Genomic DNA, 19,242 nt, shown 5'->3' with positions numbered 1-19,242 from the left:
AAAGACCTTGTCTTTGACCTCTGTTTTATACCTGGATCTGGAAAAATACCATCCAGCTCCTAGCACTGGGAAGCCCAAAGCAAATTTGACCACCGAATGGTCTCCCCTCAAAGACTGGGCCCACGTACATATGAATTTTTACAAATACGGGCATACAGCTGCTTTGTGTATGAGTGTATTTAGTATGCCCACCAGTATAGTCCTTAAAACATAAATCTAGCTCTGCCTTCTACTGTCTCGCAAGATGAGATGTTTTCTTCAATTACTGGTATTACTGAAAATCTCTCTGGAGAGTCCTTAAGTTGAAATACTTTATTACCAACATCATTCTCTTTCTCGGGGCTTGACGACACAATACACAAACATCCTTTATTTCTCTCTTGTCATTGACCATGTCACCTGACTCAATAAGAAGCCTGTCTGCTCCCTGCTTCTGCTTCATCCCAAGCCCCTCTGCACACCTGCGAGCACCCTCCTTGACATGACCAGAAGTGTGAAGAGCACCCATTGTACCTCAAGCCATTAATGTCTCTTCCTATGTTAGATGCAGCTAATTCACCATGATAGATGAAGTTGAAAGATGAGGATAATTCCTTGCATTAAGGCCCGTCATAACCTCTGATATCAGCACCTTACAATGCCACCACATTTGTACCAACTTCCCTCAAAACAGCAGTACCCTCTAAGAATAGGAGGCAGCAAAATTGAGTAGTGATCAAAGCTTAGATGAGACCAACATTTGCAAATTCTTCAGGCTTTGATGCAGCATCAGTGGCAAGTGAGCAAAAACGTCAGCAGCCTCAGACATTATTGATAGATGTCATCATCCTATTTGATATCAAAATTCACCAAGATAAAAGAAACAGCCCATGGGTAGCAAGTTTTAATACCTGTGGAGCTTGAGGGGATGTGACCTTTGTTTAATAAGAATGTCTGAACATATTCAAAGATAATAACTACTTTACCAAGTGATATTTATCTTGTGACAGAATAGAAATTTTTTTTTCCAGTTCTGCAGTTCAAAATCAGACTTTGAGGACTGGTAGGGAAAAAATAAGCAGCATTCTGAAAATTAATTTCTCTTCTAAAATAAATCATACTAAATTTTATTTCTGTAATATTCTTATCCCTTTGGACAAGTCCCTCTGTCTTCCCGTTATGATTTAGTTGGAAATCACTTCCCTCTACTCTGTCTTCCTGTTTTGGGAATCACAGACTCACAGGAGTCCAGGCTGGAAGACACTTCTGGGGATCATCAGGTCCAACCTCCTATCTTCTTTTGGAAGAACATAGCTAGATGTCAGTGTGTTTGGCTTATATTCAGGCATCTAAACTGAGATATTTTCAGATGCTCTTAGCAATTTCCATTTAGATCACTCCCTCCTCTACCAACGACTTTGGCATCTGTAAAAATAGAACCTTGCTTTTACCCATCTTGCTTTGGCATAAGCATTGCAGATTCTTAATTCTCTTACTTCTGGCTAATTACTCTGCAGATGAGCAAGATGAAGTAGTTCCTCAACGCTCTGCTCATCACTCCCAAGCCCTTTCCTACAGCTGGCCAGGTTCTCAGCTTGTAGATCTCTTTCACCTTCCTGCACAAAGCCTGTATTACCATTTATTAGTGGCCTAACATTAAGACTAGTCTGCTAAACAGCAAGGCCTTGAAAAACATCATCTGAGAGTAACATTTTGGAGACAGCCAACATCACCTACACAATAATAAAAAATAAGCAGGAGAAATAAGACCTACTGTAGTCCACCGGATTCTCCCACACGTTCTCTTGAAGAAGGTGCTTGCCGGCATTTGTGGAGTAAACTTAACCAAGAGTTTCTCTGGTGATGAGGGAGGTTACTAAATACATAATTTCCACTCTGAGTGTCATTTTCAAGGATATATACTATAAAACTGATGCATTACTGTGGTGCCCTCCTAGCAGTTTTACAGGACAGCACCTACCACCTGCCAGAGCTCACTGCAGAAGTGCCGTGACACTAAGAGAGCTTTAAATATTTCAGCTCAGTATGCAAGTCACATAAAACACTAGTACTTTAATAATGCATAACTAGTCCAAACAGGATTGTTTTCAGAATGTTTCTGATATTTTGACTAGTGTATTACAAGTGCCACTCTCTAATGTAACGCGTCATTCTCTAACATTTGAGGTTAATGCGCTGAAATACTCGTTAGCATTGTCAGTCACCTGAGAGCAATTCCTCATCGTCCTGCCTCTGTTCTCCACTCTACGACAAGGACACAGGCCTGCACTTTCAAAGATGTGGTATCCACTGGACAAGGAAACAAATGCTGTCTTTTCCCTGGGCTCAGTTTATTCACCAGGGTCTGTGCATATGGCACTGTTTGAGAGCAGCTGTTGTACTTCTTGAGCTCCTTAGGGTGCCCTAAGGTGGAACATGTCCTTTCCATTCGATAACAGGGTTGAAGTTAACAAAAAATTCTGCTCTGGGCATCATTATTGTGCTTCTTTCTGAGAGACCTAGACCTGAAGACTAAAGGAAGATAAGAATTTAAGCTAGTTCCTGGTCATCCTAGTTTTTATTTGTCTAACCCCAAGTTCGTTCGATAGGGAGTGTCTGGTTACTAAAACTGTATGATTAAAAAGTCAAATACTCAGTTCTGTAGAATACAGCAATTATTTAAATCTATTTTGTATTAGGTGACAGTTAAGGACTATTATCTTTCTAGTTTTTTAGTAGTCATAAAGGTTCCTCAGAATTCCTATGGAAGACAAAGTCAAGTTACTTTAGAAATATTTTCTTAAAAATGTTAAGTCAGTAAAACACTGGGATGTTTTACAAGTTCTGCACCGTATTTTCTGAGGGAAGGGGAAGTCTAGAACAATAGTAGTCATGCTTTCTGCTCAAGAGTTAAAAACACAGCACTGCCTTGACCTTACAAAACCACTGTGCAAACCAAATAATTTTCAAAATAACAGGAAAGACAGAATAGTTGGGAAAGTATCAACACCTCAGGGTGTACAGCTGGATGAAACGAGGCAAAAAAAAAAAATCAGATAGTTGACATTTGTCTGTTCTGACATTTTTACATCCAAAAAGCTCTACCATATCAGACCAAAAGTGCTTTCCCTATCTCCAGTAGCTACCAACAGCAGATGTCTGGCAGTATATGGGAAAGATATAAGGATACTGTCCAGAATAGTCTCTCAGCAAGTTATGGATCATATGCTTCAAAAAGCCAAGGTGATGCCTTTGAACAGTTCAACCTTTCCAGACCATGTCTGATTTTGCAGTTTTCTGTCCTATCCTCCCAAGTCATGTCTTTCCCAAAAACCTAATCTATTTACTTGTTCTTCGTACAAAACCTCTTCTATAACTTTGGTTATCCCTGTCACTTTTTTCTGCATATTTTCCACTTTTACTGCATCTTTTCTGAGCTGGGGGATCAGACCTGAGCACGGTATTTAAGATGCAGCTCACCATGGATACAGACCATAATAAAGCCTGGCATTTTGTACTCTACTCATGTCTTAACAATTCCTAACACTTTATTTTCTTTTTTTGCCTGCAGATGAGCATTCAGCTGACATTTCACAAAACAAAATCCATTAGTACAACCTAACCGGAACCAATGTCTGCATTTGTATTCCAAATTTATTCAGTCAAGTTAATCTTGTGAATTTTCTATTTGCTATGATGGGTATTTATTTCATAACTGGGCTCTGGACAGCTAGACTATTTAAATATGCATATGAGTTATTTTAATTGCATCAATACATGCTTTAACCCTATGCTTTATTTCCTTTATCTGTGTATCTTACATGCAAAAGAACAACTACAAGTCTACAATGATTTGAAAAGGAAAACCAATAACCTGGTAACTTTCTTTTCTGTTCCCTCCCTTGTGCTGCACATATTCAAACTTCATCTGCACATTTAAGAAATTAGATTAGTGCATCTTTGAAAGAAAATAAATAATGTACAATGATTGCATGAAACAAGGCAGACTATGTTCCTTCCAGTGAAGTCTGTCCTGATCTGACTGGTTTTCAAATTTTCAAATGGAACTGCAGGTAATGCTCTCAGACCTCCGAGCCTTGCTTTAATGACGCGCACCCAGGACCTCACGTGTCGGACAGCACAGGGAGTTCACTTGCTGTTGAGATGTTAAGAAATAACTCTGTCCTGGCAGTCATTTGCTAATTAGGCTATCAAAAATGGAGGAAACAACACAGCATCTGGTATTCCTGAGTACCCCCAAAGTTATCATAGAGAAGCTTATAAAAAGTGCATGATCTCATTTTAAAGGAAAAAAAGATGTTTTGGGGTATTTCCCAAAAAGCCCTTTCAAAGAAAACAATAATGGACTTCTCCATTTTCACCTCCAGATTTTAAATTATAAACATAAACATACGTCCATTTGACAGCAAGATTGACCATTTGCAGCAATGTTTTCCTCTTTACTGTTATTTTATACCATCCGAAATTACTTAGTATAAAAACACTGCAATATCTTTGTACAATTCAGCAAATGTTTATGGAAAAATGTATTCATTCCAGAAGATGAAAGATAGGAAGTTTTGGAAAAGAATTTGACACAAACAGCGTATTTCTATTATGGAGGAAAATGTCTTCTAGGTGAATGTTATTCTCGCTCTCACATTGTAGCCAGTGTTCTGTTTTATCTTTTGCTATCCACCAGTAATAGGATAATTTTAAACATTTTACTATTAAATGTCACCATAAGAGCTAAATGTTTTAATATCCAAAATACCATGTTCTTTTCTGACAGTTCAGATGCATCTCGAAATGTGTAAAGGCCAGATAGAAAGTACTCTATTCAAATGGACACATTCACTTTACGTGCTACATAGAAAACACGCTGAAATAAAGCATAATATGCTTGAATGTCAGTGTGCTTGCCATAGCACTTAGGCACCTGGAGGCTTTATGCAACCATCATCCTACAGGAAAGGCAATCACATCTCACGTACTTCAAAAAGAGCGGTACATTTTTCCCCAGGTTTTGTATTTCCCTGTCTCCCTGCAGAGAATATTAACCAATTCTACCTACTGCTAATTTCTAATTGCAAAGAAATCCCTTTATAAACAAGTCCTGTGCTTACCCAAGCCTAGAAGAGTGAAGAAGTTTCGGTGAGTGCAGCAGACAGGTCAGCACGCTTCTTTCAAAGCTCTATGACTGTCATTGACTTCAGTGACACCTCGCGCAAGTCCCCGAAAGCAAGCGGTGGCTTATCAATATAGCAATGCAGTTTTAAAGGAATAACAAATTTCTTTGAAAATAGTTTAAATTTCTTTCCCTTTCTTCCACTTTCCATTTCATCACGGACTGCTACCTGCTGTTCACCCTAATAGCACAAGACCCCAAGCTGCCTGAGCCTCTGACCTGCTCCAACAGCTGCTACGAGTGGTTGAATTAGAAAAACTTTGGGAAAGTTTAACACTAACTGCTTAAATGGGTCGAGGTCAAATCTATTTAGTTATCCAGACAATGTAATTTTTTTTATTCTTTTTTCTCCTTCTGTATACTTCAAATTTCAGCTAAACACATGCTGAATTGCAAATGTCTAAACCTTATAGCCCATCAAATCAAAACTAAATTTAGCTTAATGACATTCTCAGCATGTATAGTATGGATCTAAACTATATCTAGCAAGTTTTCTGTTCTCAGGCATATCAAATCCTGAAGTCATTTTAATGCAGCATTGAAAATTTCACTGTTAAAATTCTATGGTAGTAGGAAATGTAAATACCGAAGTACCTGAAGAGCAGATCTAATACCAAATATATTTCTTTCTTTAAAGTTATTGTGTCAAAATGGTTTATTTAAAGGTACCTTCTTGGAGCTTGTCTTTTTAATTGTAATTGGAAAATGTGTGGTGGCTTTCATTACTTTTTTGGATGGCAAAGTTTATGCGCAATGGCTTTATCTAAAGGCTTAGTGATAATCACAAGAGGTGAGGAGGCCTTCAACACATCAGTCATAGAATGGTTTGGGTTGGAAGGGACCTTAAAGACCATCTAGTTCCAACCCCTTGCCATGGGCAGGGACACCTTCCACATGAACTTCATTTAAATTATGTGGCACCACAAGTATTTGTCCTTCATTTAGCTTTCCAATTACACTGCACATTTTCCAGTTTTAAGAACAAAATGTGGTACATTAGGGTTTTTTTCCCCTTTTAACAATACTTAAAATGAAAGATGCTTTGTTTCAGATCTCTTTACCTTCATTTGTGTTTTCCTTGGAATAACCTTGCTTAGCTTCATAACCATTATAAAAGACAAAACTCTGCCAGTAAAGTGTGCCAAAGTACAACATTTTTCTCTGTATTCAATTCCCAAGCACAAGGGAAGATATTTTTCATTCTATTACGTGAGGTGGCTTTTTTTTTCCAAAGGCATGACAGCGAGCTGACTCACGTGCCTTGCTCTGCTCCCACACACAGCGCTACTTCTTCGAGTAAGTGTCAGTGGTCGTCCTTCTACCTTCAGTGGTCTTCTCTTCTGCATTTGGCATACAAAACTACCTCTTATTAGAGGGCTACAGCTAGAAGTGTTTATGACATAGATGTCAGGTATCTGCCTTAGATGTAAAGTTTAGGAGGCTAAACCTTCCAGCCTCCCTGCACAATAAAGCCATTAGGCTCATAATGACCCACATTCAAAAAACAAAGTGTCTTCAGCAAATAGGTTGTTTCAGGAGCTTCAGTACTTCCCAGCTTTATGTAATCCACCTGCTCATCCTCTTTCTTCCACAGAATGACATTGTGCATTGCAATATGTCAAGAAATCATTATCTAACTTGCTGCTTTGTCTGCAGACCTCACACTACTTATTAAACATTAAAATTGTTGCTGAAATGTTTGTCATTTTGCTGACAAATTCCCATACAACTCTCTTCTCTACAGAAGAAACACTTCATCTCTGCTCTAGTGTAACTTCTGACGTCTGTTAAGGCTTACTGAGCGTTCACAAGACATATTTCTAGAAAGGGATGGGCAAGGTCTTTAGTATTAACTACATTTGTATTTGAACCATCCTCAGACTTCAAAACTACATACTTTAAAATGTGCATGCTCAGAAGTTAAATGTTCATGTTAAAATCATTCCCTTGCAGACATTATATAGCTACTCATCAGTTAGTGCTGTGTTACTGTGATACCTACTTTTATCCTGCAGTGTTTTCCTCAGTAGCCAAAGTAGTTGTTGGATTAATAAGATGGTATGGGGAAAGTATTAACAAGTGCTGTGCTCATAACCACACAGAATGTAATATTTGAACTGTAGGGGTTTTTCTCATGTTTTATTCTTGCAGTGCAGTGTGATCCACCATGTGAGCATGGAGGAACTTGTCTATCTCAAAATACTTGTTCTTGTGCTTATGGATTTGTTGGTCCTCGATGTGAAACAAGTATGTATGAACTCATTCAGGCTTTTCTCCTCCTTACGTGTTTGAATTTACAGAAAATTAGAAGATAAAAAAGAGCCTTTTATTTTTTTTTATGTTTTCCCTTAAAATGATGATTGAATACAGCAAGGAAATCAAAGTATAACATATTGAAGTAATACAGTAGCTAAACTATTTCAGAGCGTGTATTTACTAGCAGCATAGCTGTATTATGTAAAAATATGCATATCTATATCAACATTTCCCACATAAAATTGCTTCTGGAAAAACAGACAAGCAAAAACCTCCATGTTAGTTATAGTAACATTTATGAAATTCAAGGTTGTGTGACTGAATGCACTAATACTAATTTTGAGAACACAGTCAACCATACCTACTAGAAGTCACGTTATTGTGCAATACAAGTCACAAAAGCGGTTCAATATATAGAATATGTGGGGAAAAAAATCAGCCTTCAAACCCTTCTATATTAGCTGAATGGTAAAAGATATGCAGTTTCATTATTACAGTCCTCGCTGCTTATTTAAATATCAGGTTGCCCTTGACAGGAATATAATTTTATCTCTGAACCAGAGCAGCTGGAATACTTAAAAAGCAAAGAATTTTAGATGCAGGACTTCTAATAGGGAACCAAGGAAAGGGACAGGTTCGCCCCTCAATTTGCCTGTTGGACTAATACCATTAGTTATTTGCTGTAATAGAGCAGCTTTAGGATCTGCATCGGTGTTACCAATAAGAGATGTTGATCTCTTTGCGTATTTTCCAGTGGTGTGTAACAGACACTGTCACAACGGTGGGGTCTGTGTGTCACCAGATGAGTGCAAATGCAGACATGGATGGAGCAGCCCTTCTTGCGAAACAGGTAAGTGGTTAGAAATGACTGGGCTCATTTCTTTTGCTGCCTGAAATCCAAGTGATTCCTGCAATTCAGTGGTCAGAGTGGGAATTGCTGAAAGAATCAAAATGCAAGAACAGGAGACCTAGTAAAGGGCAGAACCTCAGAAGGCTGTGAGTTTAGGTAAGTATTCATAAGTTTAGATGTTCATCTAAATCTCAAGGTCACATAGAGGAAACACACAAACAAAACCTTTTTGCAGTTTTTTTATGCCTGTGTGATTCTGGAGTTTCTTCTCAGCATGCACAAAAACGCAAATAAAGCTATTCAGCATTTCAGAAGTTACAACATTTCTAGGTGCTTGGTAGCTTCTGCAAATGAGACTAATTCTCACTGGAGACTTTGAAGATGTGTTCATTTACAGTCTCAGCTGTTGTGGACATAACCTCACTCTTTGTTGGTCTTGTTCATGGAGAGCCCAAACAATGAGTCCTGCCCCACACCTGCAGTGGCAGAGATGAGGGCAATGCAACCATCTGTACTGCTCATGATCTGTGCAACTTCCAGTTTTCACTGCTTTTAACCCAACACATTCCTCTCAAGGTATGATGGTGGGGCAGAAAGAACAAGGGTTTGGCTTTTAGTGATTTTTAACGGTATGCAGTCAAACCTGAACTTAAAAGTACAGTTTATGGAGACAGGAGTAGAAGGAGTCCATTTTAAGTTAGGACAAGAAAGTAAACAAGTAAACATGACTTCTGATGCAAAGTTAACATCCACATGTACACTTCTAATGCTGCATAGTCTAAGGAAGAAAAGTGAACATAGAAGGGTAAGCTATCAGAAACTGAGACTGGCTACTCAGATTTTTGTGATCCAGTTCTTGAATTCAGTTTCCCCGTTCCAGAAGACGGCTTGTGACTGTACGAGAAAAAAAAAAAAGCCAGTTTACAAGGAGAATGTAGCCATTCACCCCCTAATGTTAAGCATCCCACTATTGCCAGAATTCACACGGCTCCTCCTGCGTTTCACACCTGCAGAGTACCTACAAAGGCATCCACAGAAGTGTGCACGCTCGAACTAGACACCTATTTCTAGTCAGGAGTCATAGTTTTGAACCCTGTTTTGAATAGGTACAGCTCAGACCTTCCTTTCAAGGTCTAAGCACTAAAAGAAGGAGTACACATTTTTCCTCCAAAGGCACAGTAACTACAGCGCTCACCTGGGACAAGGCATGCAAAACAGTGAAATATTAAAAGGAGCAAGAATGAGGAGTACCTTAATCAGTGCCAAACCTCAAGGCTACAGAGGCAGTCTGCCTCTGCCATAGTGAATATTAAATGACTGAGACACCTTCAGCCTCCATTACCTTTGCTGGAAGGTGAGAGAAGTTATTTTAACCTCCATCTCCCTGAGATTGCTCTTCCTGTAAGTGTTGAAATGACAGAGCTATTGAGGACACATAAATTAACCTAGCTAAGATCCACAGTAAGTGACTGGGTTGCCACTAGCTATCGTGGTTCCCACTGTCTCCTCTTTTTCCTGACGGAGATTACTCTCCTTTGAGTTCTGCAAACATATTTTGGGGTGGCTTTTAACAGGATTATTCCAAGAGGAGGACAAGCAACAGCAGCAGAAGCAGTAATTTCCAACCTAGAATAATAGCAGCAGGATTTGTTTGTCTGCCAATACCTCAGGTGAAAGACTATCAGGCTCACCTCTCCTGCACTGTTTTGTGTGCACTACCCAGAGTGTTTTGTGGATACTGTTGGGGTTTCCTGCCTCAAGTAATATGATGGGAGTCTCTGGGTGAACATAGATATAGAAACAACAACGAATAAAGGGGACTTAGGGGACTTGACCAAGAAATATGAACACTGACAGAGCATGGGCATCTGTGAACTAGCTAGGACAATGAGGCAACTAATCCAAGTTTACCATTAGCAATTGTCTCCCTTTAGCCCGCACCCAGGGCTAAAAAATAACCAGTTGTTCTATCACCCAGTGTCCCCTCCCCAGATGAGAAAGGGAATTTGGAAAAGGAGGGAGACTCGGGGGCTGAAATTTAAACAGATTTAATAAAATAATAAAACTAATATTGATACTAATACAAAAGACACAAAATTATACTTAGCTCATAGAACGTTGGCAGGTCCCTCCAGGGATAGAAACCATTGAGGTGAGGAGAACAGAACAAAGAGGACTCTTCCCCCCCCGTCCCCAGCAGCTTTCCCATTTATAGTGACCCTGACGTTAATGCTATAGAACACACCTGTGGGCCAGCCTGGGGCAGCTGCCCTGGCTTTCACTGCTAATGGCCTTGATCACCATCCACAGCTGGCCACACACTGAAACAAAATGGAACAGAAAAGTGATTCTATAAATTTTATCCCTGTAAAACCAGGACAGTCCATTTTGACTTCATAAGTGTTTGCTGCTTAGTCAGAAAAGCCTCTCACCTAGACTACAGCTTCACTTTTTTTTCTCTTTCCAAATCAACTTTTTATTTCTTCTTTAGTTCATCAGAAACATTTTAGTGACCCTTAATTTATTTAAGCTTACATGTATTTAACTTATTTAATGGGCTATTCTGTAAGATACTGAAAGACAAAGGGAGTAGAAGGAAAAAGACTGTTTTAAAGTGTCACTCTGTTTTACAACGAAAACTTTATCAGATTCCTTATTCTTCACACAGTGACTTCCCAACTAAACTGATCTGCAATTCTAATACCTTTTTTTTCAACAGTCAGGTACTTGCTGCTTAGAAATATGCAAGACAGCTTTTAATTCCTAATACCTGTTATATCATCTACAGTAATAACAGATAAATAAAGAGGCAAAGGGAGCTCAGCCAGTGGCTTTGTTGGTGATGCATGAGCCAATATGTTGTAGGAACTGGCATTTAAATGAGGCAGAGCAAACGGAGGTTTTGTGGTGCATACCTATTCAACTTCATGGGAATGCCACGATGTTCTGCTGAACTCAGAGCAGCAAATGGTTAATATCTCATCTCCAGGTTATCCAGGCTGCATGCAATGTGACTACTTTTTACTACCTTGAGATTGTGTTTGGTGAGGATACTAGAGTGGAAGCAAATGAACGGTGCAAATCAAAGGAAGACATCAGAAATAAGCTATTAAATTATATTTCCTTTCATTCCTCAAGCTAGGCTAAAACACCACTGAAACGCTCTCACTGTGTCGACAATGAATAAATGCCACAGCACAACTGACCAGCAAGGACTGTGTGAAATTTATCACAATATGACTAGAAATCTTTATTCTTATGAAATGTCCAGCAGCAAAAGAGTACCCACTCTAAAAAATTCCAAAATTATAAGAGATTCATAGAGTTATCTTATATTTACATACAGCTGTGTGCGACCCTGTGTGCTTGAATGGAGGAATCTGTGTACGGCCAAATATGTGTACGTGTCCTTATGGCTTCTATGGGCCACAGTGTCAGAGAGGTAAGAAAGTTCTATTTATCATCTTGATAAAGGACCCAGGCTTAAAATATAAACAGCAGCCTATATCATTACCTGCCCTCACATGAAGTATATCCAGAGATTTTCCTTGTCATAACTCCCTGTGTACTCCTTTGATGTTATAGTCTGTCTTAAATCTGCATTATACAGTCCTTAATGGTATTGTGAAGTAAGCACTTACTTATGATGGCATTAATGATAACTAAACAACTAATCTAAAACTATCTGAAGCAGTGATATCACTGATTAGCAACTATCCAATTAAATGTTACGGTATGGCTCTACTTTGTTCATTTTGTGTACTCTATAGTGTGTACTATATTGTGTTTCGGAGCCAGATGAGAATTTGTCTTCGAATGGGACTCACAATATCACCTACTTGACCATCCTAGAGTATAGTGGATGAGAGACTTGTATAGCACTTCTTCATATCCCTGCTCAAAGATCTGATCAAATATGGCCCTGCCTGATATAGAGCAGGATCTGATTTTGAATACTTGCCCTAAGAGGGAGAGCTCTAAACTGAGGGTAACAGTATCTTGGGCTTCTTGCTCACTTTGTGCTGCAGAAGTCAAATTAATGAATACTTTAAGTAACTGTTAGCCCAGGCAGAATAGACAGGAGAGAAGAACTTATGTCTAGAGCTCAAATAGCTGGAAGACCCCTGAGCTTATGCCACTTGCTTTTCATGTTTTTGAGCGTGGCTCTAATAACCCCTTCTGAATCTGGGAACATAAATACACTCTTATTGCCATACCTGAACTATTTCAATATTAAAAGTTCTTTTCTCTTGCTCTCTCTCTTTCGTTTCCCTGGAGTTCCTAGATGAATGCAATCCAAATGCATATTTTTGCAAGTGAATGATTCATGCAAAAAAATCTAATTGTAAATGGAGCTTACTAGAAGCTCCTTGTTGTTGTGATGTTGGGGGTGAAGGAGAGAGTGAAAAAGATATAGACTCTAATGTGATGATCTTTCTCTTGATGTTCAACATGGAAGGTGCTTTTCAAAATCTAGGTGATTTGGAATTTTTATCCTTAAGTGTTATGGTTTGGAAAGAACTAAAACTTGAAAATAAATATCCAAAATTGTGGGATATGGAAGTGATATGGGGAGAGATTGGATGGATGCTGGAGAAAAGCAAAGCCCTTCCTTCAGCTTCATTGAGAAAGGGGGAAGAAATAGCATCAAAACCAATGGAGCAAATATCAAACACTGATCTATATTTCAAGGGCAGAAGCCCTTGAAGAAGCCCTTTAGCTTGAGAGTTAAAAACCTGAGAGATTCTCAGGAGTATTCCAGCCACTTAACTGCAGGTATCTAAGAGACCCTTAGGTTCTTGGAGTCATGTCCTACATTCTTTCCCACAAAGAAGAGAGAATCAGGATCTCCAGCTAGGCATCTGCCCAGATCACCCTTTGGAGGACACCTTCTCTACCCTGACTAAAGATACAAGCCTCTGCAGATGGGTGTCCCAACACAGGCACCTAAGTAAGGAGCCTGTAATTTAGGCAATGTTGATCACCCATCTGATTTCAGTGCACAAAACTTTTGCTTTCCTTTCACTAGCTGTTTGCGTTCCTCCTTGTAAGAACGGTGGTCACTGCGTTCGAACCAATGTGTGCTCCTGTACCGAGGGCTACACTGGAAGAAGGTGTCAGAAAAGTAGGTTACAAACTTCCCTTTGCTTTTCAATGTTCTCTGACTCATAAACAGTTTTTCTCCTTTTTGTGCATGTTCAACAGAATGTTTAGCTGGATTTGTGCTGTGATCTCCTATATTTCTATCAGAGCACATATAGCACTACATTATGTCTAAAGCCAACCTGTTAATTAGAATAGCATTAAGTCAATCCAGTGTTGGGAGTAGAATGTTTTGCTAGAATCCTCTCTAAATATTTCACGCATTCAGAACGAGTAGCACTCGTGTTTGGCGATGAATTAATTACTTACAGGAAGTTCCATCTCAATATGAGGAAAAACTTCTTTACTTTGAGGTTGACAGAGCACTAGAACAGGCTGTCCAGGGAGGTTGTGGAGTCTCCTCCTCTGGAGATATTCAAAACTCGCCCTGTGCAACGTGCTCTAGGTGAACCTGCTTTGGCAGGGGGTTGGACTAGATGATCTCTGGAGGTCCCTTCCAACCCCAATCATTCCATGATTCTGTGGTTTTGCATTGGAGATTTTTTGGGGAAAAAATTAAAGCCAAAGGCAGAGCAGCTGACTGAGATCCTTAAAAATATTAGAACATCATGTTTCTAGTTTAATTAAGACAGTTGGTTAATAACACTTCAGCCTTGCCTCTATTTTTGTCACTGAAAACTCCCTCTTCACCTTAGCATCAGTATTCATACTGATTCATTCTTCTATTCTTCTGGGAAAGAGGTTATTTTGGCACTTTTACAGACTCTATTGCTCAACAAGATCTGTCACCCAGGGAGTTTAGGATGTGTATGTGAAAACTTTTTTTTTTTAATTTCTTAACCAGTTTGAAATTGGCAAAGGGGAAGCTATGAAAACAACCAGTCTTGGCAGGAAGAATCTGTACATTTGCAGAGCACTTCATGTCTCTCACACACAGAGGAAAACAGCCAGTAAAAAATTCCTTCCAGCAACAAAAGCCCTCTCAATCCCCACACTACAGCTCTCCCCTCCTTCAGCAGGGAGAATCACGATACACAATTCTGCCTGGCTGCAAAGTACACAATTGAATAGTCTGTTCTGGCAGGAACAAGCTGGAGGGAAGAAAGGAGGAAAAAAAAAAAAATCTTATGTTTGGTATCTTGTTTTCGAGGTTAGAGAACATTAGAAAAGTGCTGTTTCCAGCTTTAAACATACTACCACATCTCCAGGCAGATCAAAGGAAAAGAGGTGATCGTGATTGCAGTCTAGCAAAGCACTCCCCTAAATGTTCCAGCTGCTACCAACACACAGCATGTTTCTTTCCACTTTCAAAAAGTTTGAGGCTTTGCTGCCCAACTTGGTATAATCTTTTGCAAAAAATCTTCCTAATATGATGAAAATATTTTTATTCTGTCCAATCTTAGCCTCCATTCTACTTCAATAACCACTATATAGTTTGTTTTATTTAGCCTAGTGTTATAAAAACTTAAAGGATCTGTGTCTATGATGAATGAAGAGAAACATGATTAAGTAGAATGCAAGTGCTACTATTTGCTTACTCTTACTGGCCACTGACTGTTAATAGGTAAAAAACGTTGAGTACTGTTTCTTTTCTCTTCCTTACAATCAATGCCACAGGGGGTGATGTCCTTGTTTATCCTGCACCCAGGGCTAAACAATAAACAGTTTTTCTATCACCCAATGTCCCTTCCCCAAATAAGGAAGGGAATTGGGAAAAGGAGGGATACTTGCAGGTTGAAGTTAAACAGATTTAATGAAATAAAGAAATAACTATAAACGACAACACAAAAGAGACAAAACTACACTTATCTACAGAGCACTGGTAAGTTGCTTCAGGAATCGCAATCATTAGAAATGAGGAAGATAAAGAAAAGGAAAGAGCAAAAAGAACCCCCACCTCTTCCCAGCAAGCCCTCTCTTTTATAGTGAACTTGATGTCAATGCTATAGAATACACCCGTGGGCCAGCCTGGGGCAGCTGCCCTGGATTTACCTGCTAATGGCCCTGATCACCATGGCTGGCCACAAACTGAAACCAAATCCCAATGAAACCAGGACAGATGCATATCATGATCCATAGAAAGAAATAGTTTATTCACAAGCTCTTCATAGCAAGCAGTTGCTATTAGAGCTGCATGTCTTATTGCTGTTGTCATAAAAAATAGCTTCTCTCTCCTCTGCCAGAGGATCCAGATTTTTCCACTCCTCTGGAGCAGAGGACTGCAGGGCACACAGCAGAAGTGTCTCAGCTGAGCTCCACAAACCTTCCCCCACAAACAAAATAGAGAAAACTCGTGCTCCCATCAGCTGCAAGCTGCCCTCAGTCCCATACATCTCAGAGTTCAAATGCCAAAGGCATTTCATACCTTTTTTAGGTATGGTTTTATATCATTTTCAGGCAGGCATTGACCTGATTGATGGATCAGCTGACATACTTGGCATATACTTAAAGGCTAGGAGTATATACATAGACCTGTCCTAAATTATTTACACACAGACAAATGAAAAGGTGGAAAATAAATTCCTGGCATGAAGAAGTTCCACTATCCAACCCCTTTTTCTAAATAAAACATATAAAAAGTACCACAATATCCATTTTACATTCCAAAAAGACCTGATATATCATGTAGGTCATTCTCATTCACAGTGTCACTAGCAGTATGTGTGTATATATATATATATATATGTATCTATACAGTCACAAATAGATTCCAATAACCCTGCAGCCACTTGGGCCGCTGACTCTGTAGAGGTGAGACCAGCCCCATGGTCCAGGTGACCGAGTGCTCAGAAATGCCTCTGGGAGACGATCCCTACAGTGCTTCTGCTAACTTTCCTGGGAGCAGCAAGAGTAAGGGTACAACAAGGACGTAATTAAAAAAAAGAAGACTAGATTGCTACTTTACAGAGAGTTTTCTCTGGATATGAGCATCTTCTCTGCTTACCTTTAAGAACCCCATGTAACCCAGCTGTGCCCTGGGTGAGAATTATTATTTTATTCTGGATTTATTACTTGCCATGGTAATTGCACAGAGTTGTAACACACAAAAAGTGAGGAAAATAAATACCTACATTACAATAGCAAAACTGTCATGAGAAACAATGTTTACTGGAAGTTTAATACTGCAGCAGCTCCCATTTGCAAACCACCAGGCTCACGTACCATGTTTTCAGAGGAACTGCCAGAGGTGAACCTGTGGCCCAAATCATAGCTCGGTGGTGTCTAACCCACCGCTGCCAGGTTACCCCACGCTGACAAACGCACAGCTGGCTTAGCCAAAATGAGAAAAGCAATTCCTTGTGAGGGATTTTACCATTATTTTGCTTGTTCTTTGCTCTCTGAATATGAGTTTGCAGTGTGTCCTTAAGTCCTTTTACACTTCTTGTACTGTTTCAAAAACCTCTGACAGCAAATCAACTTTACTATGTACTTACACTGAGTCTCTAATCTTAGACATTTTGAGTGGATTTATTACCTGCCTAATAAAACCTATCAAGGTAGAGTGAGTAAACTTATGACTAACAAAGGCAAGTCTGAAAATGTTTCCCACCCATGTATAACATGCAGAGCAGCCTCACATTCTTGATGTTTAGTTTGGGAAAACATTTCTGGGTTTTGGAAATTTCCTACGAACCATAAAAACTGAGAAATAGTCTTTTCAGAAAGAGTGATCCGAACAAAAATATTACCTTTCTGAACCTGCAGTGAACGCTTGAAATCGGCAGCCTTTTCAATTTTGTCATTGGTTATACACAGCAGTACACAGTTTTTTCACATTTATCTCTGGAACCTACTAATAATTATATGAATTGCATCAGTAAACCCTGAAATTTCAGCTTCAATATGCTCCAACATGGAATTAGAGCAAGGGAAAAATTCCCTGCCATGCACAGCCCTGCTTATAGTAGGGATGCTACAGTTTCCAGACTCATGGTACCATAACACACTTCTGGATCACCCCTTTAATGGAGCTACATGAAGTCAGGGAAGCCAGAAGCACTTGGAATCCCATCCTGGAGATAATTTGCACATTAAGATTGCTCCTAATGTGTGAACCCAAGTGTCTTGCAACTCAGAGGTAACTAGCAGCCTGGAACAGACTTTTGTCCTTGTGAAGAGTCAACAAAATACGAGTAATAATAGTTGTGGGTGTCTGTTTCTCCAGTAATTAATGTTCATAAGTACTTTGTTCATCTTAACAGATACCATACAAAGGCATCTTAATATCCATAGTTGAAATAACAGAACAAAGAATTCACATACTCTAAACAAATTACATATTTGTCATGATACCAGCTTTATGAAGTTTTTTTAGGTAGGAATAATGCTTAGAGGCAAAGATAAAAATAAGTCAAATCAGTTTTTTGGTCACTTACCCCTTGGATATTTTGGCATTGTTTCCACTGCTTTTAGACATTTCTCTTTCTTGCTTAATATCTCACCTGCATGGACAGAGAAACAAAAGTTTCTGTTTGCTTTTGGCAGCTTCAGATTCTCAATTGAAGGAGATAATTAGAACTAAAAGCCATGGCAGCCTATCAAAGACAGGTTATTTCTAAACTGAACCCAAATATATTATTGGTTTATTTTAAATATGTAGCAACATGCCTTAGGATTTTCACTTCCATCCCAGTTTGGCATTTCTAATACTCTCTTCCTGACAGCCAAAACCGTGCAGGACGGAGTGGCAGCACCATGCCTTTGCCATTTGGGCTTACTCTTCTTTGCTTCCTTAGTGTACAGAGAAAGGCATTCAGCCTGAAAGTTTGTGTTTGTTTTGTATGTAAATAAACATCATCTCAAAAAAAAAAAACCCAATGTGTAAATCAACCAGGTCTGATTGGCTGTCAGCTGAAATATAAGGCTTTGCCTGGTGTGTCTGCTGATAAATAACTGCCTGGTGATTATGCAAACCAGACACCCACACCCAGGACGAGCGGGTGTCAGAGCTGACAGTGAAATGTATGGTTATGCCTCAGCAATTGTACAACCTTGTATGCTCACTTGCTATGCGTTGTTTTCAGCATAATCAGTCTTGTTGAGCAGAAAGAGGCAAATGCTGGCAGTACCTCAAAATAAAATGTGTTTCTGGATCGACTTTGCATCAAACAAATATACTCTGCATTAATAGTAAAGAGAATCTATTCGCATGGGGGTTTAAATTCTGTAACGGCTGTAACAATCCTGAGATATCACTCCTGTTCATGAGGCTTTAAAGCAGAGTTCACACTGATTTCTACTACATTCTTACAAAAAGTATAAGCAAAGAAAATAGATTAGATTTCATTTATTTACTACTTATTTTCATAGAACTGCTTTATAAACAACTCTTTTAAAAAAAAAAGCTAATAAAAGCCGAGTTCACTTTACTTATGAAGGATTGGAGTGAAGAGAAGGGTAGAAAAAAAAGGGATTCATGGCACCACACGTTTATCCCTTCTCCGCTGCTTCTAGTGCTTCTCTCTATCTGCTTCTAGTGAGTTCATCTCTGAGCAAAAAGGCAAGCCACAGCTCCCTCTGGAGCTCATCAGCAAGGAAAGGTCACAGGAGAACAGTGCTGAACATCCTCCTCCTCCCTTCTCCGGAATACCAAGCACACCTGCAGCCTGACCTCGGCCTCTTTTCTCGCCACTCGTCTCACAGACAGCTTGCTGGAGTTTACATACGGCTTAAAACAGAGACCGCCTTTCTGCATGCACCTATTTTATCGTGTCAGGCCAAATCCTGCCGGCTTTGTATTACATAAATCATCGCACTGACATTGGGACTTTGCAAATTGCATCTCAAAGTTAGCAGATAACCATTTCTCCATTTCAGTAATTCCTGCAGGCAGGATTTATAGCCAATACACAGGGCACAACATAAC

General features: G+C 39.4%; 1 protein-coding gene across 1 annotated transcript in view; it reads left to right on the top strand.

Annotated features, from left to right (window-relative positions):
• LOC137666935 (von Willebrand factor D and EGF domain-containing protein-like) overlaps positions 1–19,242 on the top strand; it is a 272,112-nt gene that overhangs the window by 144,097 nt on the left and 108,773 nt on the right. Inside the window, exons 22-25 of the mRNA XM_068407215.1 lie at positions 7,319–7,414; positions 8,178–8,273; positions 11,620–11,715; positions 13,303–13,398. Of these exons, the coding sequence (XP_068263316.1) occupies positions 7,319–7,414; positions 8,178–8,273; positions 11,620–11,715; positions 13,303–13,398 (384 nt within the window). The remainder of the gene's footprint in view (positions 1–7,318; positions 7,415–8,177; positions 8,274–11,619; positions 11,716–13,302; positions 13,399–19,242) is intronic.

Source organism: Nyctibius grandis, chromosome 9 (genome assembly GCF_013368605.1).
Source record: "Nyctibius grandis isolate bNycGra1 chromosome 9, bNycGra1.pri, whole genome shotgun sequence".
In the NCBI taxonomy this organism is placed as follows: domain Eukaryota; kingdom Metazoa; phylum Chordata; class Aves; order Nyctibiiformes; family Nyctibiidae; genus Nyctibius; species Nyctibius grandis.
The sequence above is the reverse complement of the archived record's forward strand: the minus strand, read 5'-3'. Positions and strand labels throughout refer to the sequence as shown.